Source organism: Coffea arabica, chromosome 2e (genome assembly GCF_036785885.1).
Source record: "Coffea arabica cultivar ET-39 chromosome 2e, Coffea Arabica ET-39 HiFi, whole genome shotgun sequence".
Lineage (NCBI taxonomy): Eukaryota > Viridiplantae > Streptophyta > Magnoliopsida > Gentianales > Rubiaceae > Coffea > Coffea arabica.
In genome coordinates, this window is record NC_092313.1 from 1,641,800 (window position 1) to 1,650,209 (window position 8,410).

General features: G+C 38.6%; 2 protein-coding genes across 2 annotated transcripts; one reads left to right on the plus strand and one right to left on the minus strand.

Annotated features, from left to right (window-relative positions):
- Positions 1–90: 90 nt before the first annotated feature.
- On the minus strand, positions 91–2,764 carry LOC113729972 (uncharacterized). The gene is made up of 2 exons (XM_027254357.2): positions 2,168–2,764; positions 91–618 (listed from the first exon to the last, which is right to left on the minus strand). Exons 1-2 carry the CDS (start codon positions 2,614–2,616, stop codon positions 513–515), a joined length of 555 nt encoding a protein of 184 aa, XP_027110158.1. The 5' UTR covers positions 2,617–2,764; the 3' UTR covers positions 91–512.
- Positions 2,765–2,815: 51 nt separating this feature from the next.
- Positions 2,816–7,673, plus strand: LOC113733398 (uncharacterized). Its single transcript, XM_027259770.2, has 3 exons — positions 2,816–5,415; positions 5,537–5,728; positions 6,780–7,673. The coding sequence occupies exons 1-3, from the start codon at positions 4,304–4,306 to the stop codon at positions 7,348–7,350; spliced, it is 1,875 nt and encodes a 624-aa protein (XP_027115571.2). The 5' UTR covers positions 2,816–4,303; the 3' UTR covers positions 7,351–7,673.
- Positions 7,674–8,410: the final 737 nt, after the last annotated feature.

Consider the following 8,410-nt stretch of genomic DNA (forward strand, 5'->3'; position numbering starts at 1 on the left):
TATTTTGCTTGTATTTTTTAATATATTTTTTTATATTTTCAATCACATTTTTATTTTACATATATCACATCATAAAAAGTGTTACAATAATTGTTTCAAACAATACTCTATCCAAACACACTTTATATTTGTGAAACAAAAGCTATTTTGTATACATCAAAAGTTCCTGAATCTAATCTCGTACCAAGGGCAACATTGCTGTACCAAACTCCCAAATTTAAGGAATATTCTAAAATCTGTTCCGAGCTCCTCACTACGAGTCTGTTTACGCTTTTACATGCACTTATTTTTCTATTCAAGGAAAAATATTTTTAAAAAAAAAAACCCCCGAAGGGTTGTACAAAACACAGGAAAATTATTTGACCACACCTAGTGTAAAAAAAATAAAAAAAATCAAATTATTGCATCATCAATCCTGAGAAAAAATTCTTCAACTACTGGTCAATCTGGATCCTCTAACCCTCTGAATGTGGTGGTACAGACAGTAAAACTGGATCTGCATTTTCTCATCCTTATGGCCCTCCAAGTATGGCATTCTCAATATCCTCTCTACATAGTGCATAACTGAATCTCCTTTCAACATCTTTTTCTAAATTTCCTGGTCCACTCTTTAGGTACCTGCACTTTTACAGAAGAATCAGCGTCTGCACTTTTTTTTTGGGTTGTTTTGGTTTGGCGGGGTTGGGGGGGGGGGGGGGCGTTGGAAAACTGAACAAAGAAAGCGGAGGCAGTTTATACATTTAAGTGAGACAAGATATGTTGTAATGAACTTCCAGATTAAAATTCAACTCGAAAGTGAAATTCCGAGTAAAGAACTCAAATTATATGATGATTTCCTAAAATCTACCAAGATATATATAATCAACCCGATTTACTTCTGTTTAAAATGTAAATGCAGCTATAATTTGCTCTCGTCTTGCCTGCTGTTGATTCGGCTGATTCCAAATCTAACACCACAAGACTAGTTTGGACACGGGAACATTCACATATTTCTCGATTCTACAACTAGAACCCGATTAAACAACTAATATAAAGGATCCAATCCTTATTAATTCCTAACCAAAAAAATACAATATTCAATGTGTCCAACGTAATTTACTTTACTGCAGTCAAATAACAAGAACAAATATATAGAGTCTCAAGAGGGATTACAGAAACCAGAACATTAACATAGCTACCTATCAAGTTTGTTACATTTCTTAAAAGTTGCAGATGAAAAATGCAATGTTGATAGGCTTTAAGCTCAAGCAAATGCACTTGCACATGGAAATGGGAATATTTTACTTTACAAACTTCCTTTCAAAAATAGATATCTTGTTTTCATCAAGGATACCAGCCCTGTGTTGACTACACTTAATAAGCCAATATATTTGAAGAGAATGAACACCTTTAGGCCTTTCTTCAGTTTCCAGTTCTTCACATATTAATGTATATGATGAGCCTTTCTAGACCAAAGTATGTTAATTATACTCAAACCAGGGTTACGCCTTCTGAAAACTCTTAAAACATTTTGCATACAAATTCGGTCACTTATGAAAACTCAAACTGAAATACAGAGAAACAAAAGCCTAGTACACATCTAGTCATCAACGGCAGCAATAAACCGAAACAAACCCCTTTCTCTTACATCTGTTTTTGCATACATAGAGGAAAAGGGTAGCAAGCTTCAAACCTTGCTCCTTGCACTAAAGGGTAAGGGATGTCACCATGGGAGCATTTCGCGGTGGTGGCAACCCAAACTTCTTTCACCGTAGTGAATGACAAGCAGAGTATAATTTCTTAAGTAATACTAGTACCATATTCTTATCACAAAGTTAACTGAAAAGCTTAAGTGAATCTTGCAATCAAGCAACCATCACAATCCCAACTTTCTTCCTCAATAATGACGGGCATCACACTTGTCATTCAATACAGGCATAAACACCGAGTTCCTCCCGACCATCATTTATGACAATCAACTATAACAAATTAAGAAGAGATTCAGCTTGTAATTATTGAACAGCATGGAAAGAAAATATTCATAGAAAACAATCACTAATACAATGCCTAGGAATAAAGGGGTTCTGCAGAAAATTGCTAGCTATTTTCTGACTCTACTACAATCAGGTGAAAGCAATCGCACGAAAAAGTAATGCTTAGTCAAAAAAGGGGGTTGGCAGAAATGGACCTAATGTAGAGGTCCGTGACATCAAGGGAGAGCTGGGCATGCCAATCAGGATTCTCCACAAACCAAACAGCTCTATCCTCTTTGCTCTGATGAAACCCTAAGCTCCTCAACCATGCCTCCACGCAAGGCAAGCTATGAGAGTACAAGGGCTTTTTCTTATCCGGCAGTCTCTGTAACCACTCGTCCACTTGTGTTCCACCAGAGGATACCTCTTCTTCTTCTTCTTCAGATGACTTGGAACAAACTAGGGTTCGTCTCCTCGACGGCGAGGAAGAAGACAAGGGTGGTCGACGACATGGTATTGGTGGGAACTTATTAAATAGTACAGGATGCCCCAATGAAAACGAAAACGTCGTATATGTTGCGAAAGAGGACGACGACGGGGTTGGAGAAATTAAGCAAACCCCATAATCTCTGCTTATTAGCCTAGAGCTACAAACCAAAGACATTTGCCCAAGTGTATATGCGGACCGGAGGAGCTCTCAACGCCGTCGTTTGTGTTGATACAGAACGAGAGGAGAAGACGACTAGACAAGTACCAGCAAAAGTTCCAGCTGCAGAAAAAATGAAAATCGCGGAAGAAGCAGATAGGGTGCTCAACGACGTCGTGTGATAGATGAAAATCGCCACTGGTGGATGTCACGTGGTTTTCGATCATGATCACGTGATATGATTAAAATGTTGCAGCTGCGGCCGGCGGCGCATTTTAGCAGCTCTTGCGGCTTCCTTTTTAAATCTGATTTTGAAAAGCGAATCTGACCGCCGTTTCAGTTTTCCCGCCAAAACCAGTGAGCCATCTTCTTCTTCTTCTTCTACTACCGCTTTGGATTTGATTGAATGCTCCATTTTCAACCCAGGTATACGTGTACGCGTAGGTGAGCCTCCTACAGCTTCCTCGCCACCAAAAATTCACTCCAGTCCCCGGAATCACAATGGAGGCAGGTGCCTAACTGTCATTCCACGGCGTTTACAACACATATATTCCGGTATCAGGCCGACATTCCCCTCGGCCAACAGGAGAAGACACAGATACATAGAGGGTAAATTATCACGCTTCCCGTGGCCACGATGACGGAGCCCTTAGATTTCTCAAAGACAGAACGCATCGTATTGCTCATAGATCTTCACCCACTCTTCTGTCTTGAAAACCCTAACCCCTACCTCACCGCCACTGTTGCATCCGTCACACGCCTCCTCAATTTTCCGCCTCTCTTCAAATCTCTCTTCGCCTACAAGCTCTTTTTCTCTTCTCTTTCCCCGCTTCGGTCTGCCTCTGCCGTCCACCGCTTGCTTCCCAACTCTTCCCTAACTTCTCTCTCCTTCAATGACCCCTCCCACACCCTAGCTTCTCTCTCGACTGCCCTCAATTCTCTCTCGCTGTCACCAATTTCGACCGAATTATCAAATGCCAGACCTCTCGCTTCCCATACAGCTGCCTCATTGCTTCAGTTGGTACATGATTACGCGTGGGAGTCTGAACTGGAAACTGTTGTAGGAAAAGGTAATCAGCATTTTCCTCTAGTTCGATCGAATTTGGTTCTTTTGTTTTCCTCTGTTTGTTGCTCAATTTCCAGCTTATCTGATTATTTGGATGTGGATGTGGGTGTGGGTTCTCGAGTTTTGTGTGAATTGGATGAATTCTCTGTTAATTTTTGCCATCTGTTTGGTGCTGTGCATGATGCATTTGCTGGGAGGGATATTCATTTGAGTTGGATTAATGTCAAGTATGAATCACAAGGTAATTACAATGAAGTCAAAGAAAATATATTTGGAAAAGAATTAGGATTATTTGATGAAGGGATCAGAAATTTGGGTTGGGGATTTTGTTCAACTGACTCAATTATTCTGGGATCTGCTATTCTTCCTTTTAGATTGATATACCCGAAAATTGGTGTTTCATTGAACTTTGCCAATTCAAGTTGATCATGTAAACGTAGTGATGTGCAATTATATCTTGAGATCTTCGATGTCAATGGTAAACCTTTGGAATGCAACTGTTGTCATCTTGAACTGCTGAATTTGAAGACCTTATCTGGGAAAAAATCTGATGATAGCTGGGGTTCCTTGGAGTTAAGAGACTCACAAAGCGAAAAGCTTGATAGTCGTGAAGCTTTTTGGCATCGCTTTGGTGATGGAATGATAAAGCTGAGCTTTAAGGCTGTGCAGAAGTATAATGAGGAAGAGAAGATTGAAGGGTGTTTATCTGACTGCATCCTGGTGAAAGAGTCGTCAAGAGAATCTAAGAAACAGAAAAGGAATTCGACTGATGATTTTTTTGCTGATAGGGTCCTTGACATACTATCTAGAGAAATAAATGAGGCCTGCAGTTGTAATACAATGCCCATCTGGCAGATTCTTCTGAGTTTCTTGTCTGGTGAAGGTTATTTGGCCCTGGTCTCCCTTTCAAACAAAAATGGAGATACAATTCTTGGTGTTCTCAAGCCTTTCACTGCACATTCGGCTCTTCTCTCAGTAGTAGATAGTGATTTTCTTGGGGATCATTGCTGCAGTGTATCAAATTTGGGCAGGGGGCGGTGTGAGACTTACAATTCTTATACTGATATAAGCAACTCAAATGGGTTTATTGGTTCTCAAATTGAGACTTCAACTTCTGGGGATTGTGATCCTTTTGGAGGTGGAAAGATGAAAAAACACAAAAAGCATTTGCACCAGGACCTCACATGGAGCTCCTTTTGCAAGGCAGCCTCTGAATGTTCTGATTTTGACTTGGCAGCAATTTACTTTTCTAGAAAGTTTGATAAACCGAAGAAGCTTAAGTTCTTGAAATGCTGGTTAAAGCAGATTGGGAACCATAGCCAAAACTACGTAAAATCTTTTCATGTATCCAACTCCACAGAGGAATCAACCCCATCACTTAGCGTTTCATCTGAACAATCTGGAAAGCAGGAGGAAGCTGTGATATCTTCATGTCCAGAGACCTCAGAAGCCTTCTTTGGTAGTCTTAAAAAGAGAATCCAACAAGGACTTGAATCAGGAATGCACTTGCAGACATTGGCTGAACGACTTGTAAAGTCATCCATTTATTGGTTACTTAGAAGTTACAAAACATGCGAAAATGCAGAAGGTCAAAATCCAATACAATTAGATGGTTCTTGTCAATCACTTGGTGCAAAACTGATTGACTTATTATTAACAGACCCCAAGGAAATGAATGATATGAGAAATTGCAGCAATCCATCCTCCAATTCTTGTGATCCAAATCCTGCTTCAGATTTAACAGTTAGAAAGTATCCTTTTCAACACTTCACTGAATTAATATATTCTACAAATCTGTGCTTTTGTTACAAGTTCTTTGAAATTGTGAAAGCTAGCTCTCATTATACATGTCATTTCCTTTACTCGCACTAGATATGAATTGCAGGTTTTACTGCGGATGGAGATTTTTCGGTCAGATATTTCAGTGAATAAGGAGCAGCCATTAAAGCAGAAGCTTTTGAAGCAGATTTGCTCCCTTTTAGACATCATTCAGTATCTCATCGATGGAGGCATCCATGGTAATGTTAGCCTGTATGAATATGTTGAGCGTACCATCAAAATGAGGTAATAACTCAATAAAGGACTCAAAGCTAGTAACATCAAATATGGTAGCTCATCTGGAAAGCAATTGATTTAAAATTGGAAAATGTGAATAGGGAGATCCGAAAATTCATAAGAAGGGTATAAGTTTTAGGAAATTTGTAGATGAGGTGTGGGTAACCGAGCACAATTTATAAGAAAATTAATATTGCAGGCAAAATCATGAAATTACCCTTATGTGCAAATACTAGCACTGGATGGGCACATATTTCATATGTGCACATTTGAGTATACATATGTGTGCATGTATTGATTTTGACATGTGCACATTCTGATATATGTACACATTCGCCAAAGTGCAAAATTTTAGTCATTAAGGTGGACATTGTTAAGATTTTTTCCCCACATTGTTAAGAATTAACAAAGGGTGATTCAGTCAACTAGAAATAAATTTATTTGAACAGTAACTCATATCCCGATCACAAATAAACGAAAATTTTCACCCAACGTATGAATTGTAAATCTTCTTATTCCCATCTTTCAAATTTTCCCTTAGTCTTATGTTCTACTGAGCCTAGCAGAGTATTACTTTCACTTCATTATCTCAGTTGCATCTAATTAAGTATCCGTCTTTTGCCTCCCTTTAGTAAATTAGCAGTAAATCTAAAAGCTATATCAACTCGATGATCATGGACTTCATGCCTTGTGCTGAGAGCATTGTATTCTACCTGCACATTGTTGTTTCCAGCTTCATTAGCCATGCTATTATCCTTAAAGCAAGATATCTATATAATTTCGGAGCTGATTTTCCTTGTTTAGCAACATATGATGTTCAAGAGACAACTATTGAAGACCATTTATGTGGTTTTACTAGATGCAGGCTGGCACATGTGCCTCTGCTTATATTGTTCAAGCATGAATCTGGTTATATCTTTTTGGATCTAAAATGAGTATATCTTCTCGCACAGTAGAACTCCTCTCTTTTGCCCCTTCACTGCCATATTTACGTGTCAGAGATTAACGTGTTGAGAAGCAGCAATTTTGCAAGCTAATACATGATGCCTGTACTTTTCAGATATTGTAACGTACTCGACGATATTGTGAAGGATCTCTACACTCAAATGGATTTGTTGCCCTTCGGTGACGAGGATGAGACCCAAGCTCTTCTCTTCAACAGTGAGGATAGTGGTCAATCTTGGAGGGATAACAAAGACACGTATGAGAAGGCTGAAAGTCACAACGTATATCAATCAATCTCGGTAGAGGAGGAGACGTACCAGCAACAGGAGAATGTTGATGAGAGTCCTGAAGGAATTAGAAAAGATGAACAAGCACGCAAGTTAAGTGAAGCTCGTGAGAGGAGAGAGAGGGCAAGAAGATTTGTGTCTTTTACAAGTTGGATGCCTGATCTTCAAAGAGTTTGGGCACCAAAGCCACTCAAGGCAATGAATGGAAGGTCTGATTCTATGAATAAGGACTCCAAGAGGAAGGATAAAGAAAGAGCTAGTCATAGTGTTGTCTGTGAGACCCCAATGACAGAAGCGAAACGTCTGTGCTCTAGGAATACAAGTGAAGGAGATGACGAATGCAAAGATCCTGAGAACTACTCTTCTTCTGTATCCAAGGCTTTATTCCAAGATGATTGATGACTGGCATTGCTTTAGCTGCCGCAGCAAGGCCCCTGCATGGCAAATGAGGGAAGGATTTGTGTTTGAACTTTTACTTGTTTTTTTTTTTTTTTATGGTAAGAAGGAGGCTACCGCGTAATCATCGCTGTGTTTACACTTTGTACCATCTTAAAAATAGCTCAAATCGAAGTTCAGCAGAAGAAAATAAAAGATGGAGAAGCAAAGACTCGCCAAACATCCCTCTGAACTGTGGTTCTTTCTGTAGATTTAGGTTGTCTCTTAAAGATTTTAACATATTATTGTACCATTAATTATATGTCTGGGTGCTCTTCTTGGCATCATGTGACGTGTTTTCACCCGTGGAAGAGAAAGGAATGGGTGACGACTTAACGTCCTTAGGGATGTTGACATGCGATAACATTCTGTATCGTCCTGTGCTATTATCAGGTTCTCATTCAAAGTCTGTGGCCATTCATTCTAATAAAGCTTAATTACATATTAGTCCCTGCAATTAAAGATTGATTTCAGTTCACCAATCATACTCACGAAATAGACGAAATATCTCTTGAATTTCAATTCCTGAAGTGATTAATTCCGCATTAAAAACTAAGGACAAATTTATTGAAGTGATTAATCCCACATTAAAATCTAAGGACAAGTTTGCCCTTATAATCGCAGGGAGCCAACATCCCCATTTTTAAGTGGTTGCTACTTGCTAGGGTTTAATTGTATATATAAAAGAAGGGATAATTGCAGAAACCTCCCCTGAGATTTCTGATATTTGCACTGACCTCCCCTATCAATTTTGAAATTGCATTAACCTCCCCTAGAAAAAGTTGGAACTAATTTAAAAGGTAAAAGTGTGTAAAATTACTAGAGTACCCCTATTGGATTTGACTTTACCAGATGAAAGGTTTGAGTACTTTCATCAAAACCAACGTTTAATTTGTTAAACAAATTAAACTAATCAAACTATTTCTGCATAGTTAAATTAATTAACTAATTAACTAATTATCTAATTAACTAATTTCTATTTTATCTAATTAACTAATTAATTAATTATCTAATTAACTAATTA

Excerpts from the sequence above, each read along its gene's own strand:
- LOC113733398 (XM_027259770.2), top strand. The coding sequence starts at position 4,304 with ATGATAAAGCTGAGCTTTAAGGCTGTGCAGAAGTATAATGAGGAAGAG. Across the intron at positions 5,416-5,536 it reads TCAGATTTAACAGTTAGAAA|ATATGAATTGCAGGTTTTAC; the intron begins GTATCCTTTTCA and ends TACTCGCACTAG. Across the intron at positions 5,729-6,779 it reads GAGCGTACCATCAAAATGAG|ATATTGTAACGTACTCGACG; the intron begins GTAATAACTCAA and ends TGTACTTTTCAG.
- LOC113729972 (XM_027254357.2), bottom strand. The coding sequence starts at position 2,616 with ATGTCTTTGGTTTGTAGCTCTAGGCTAATAAGCAGAGATTATGGGGTT. Across the intron at positions 619-2,167 it reads GTCACGGACCTCTACATTAG|GTACCTAAAGAGTGGACCAG; the intron begins GTCCATTTCTGC and ends GTAAAAGTGCAG.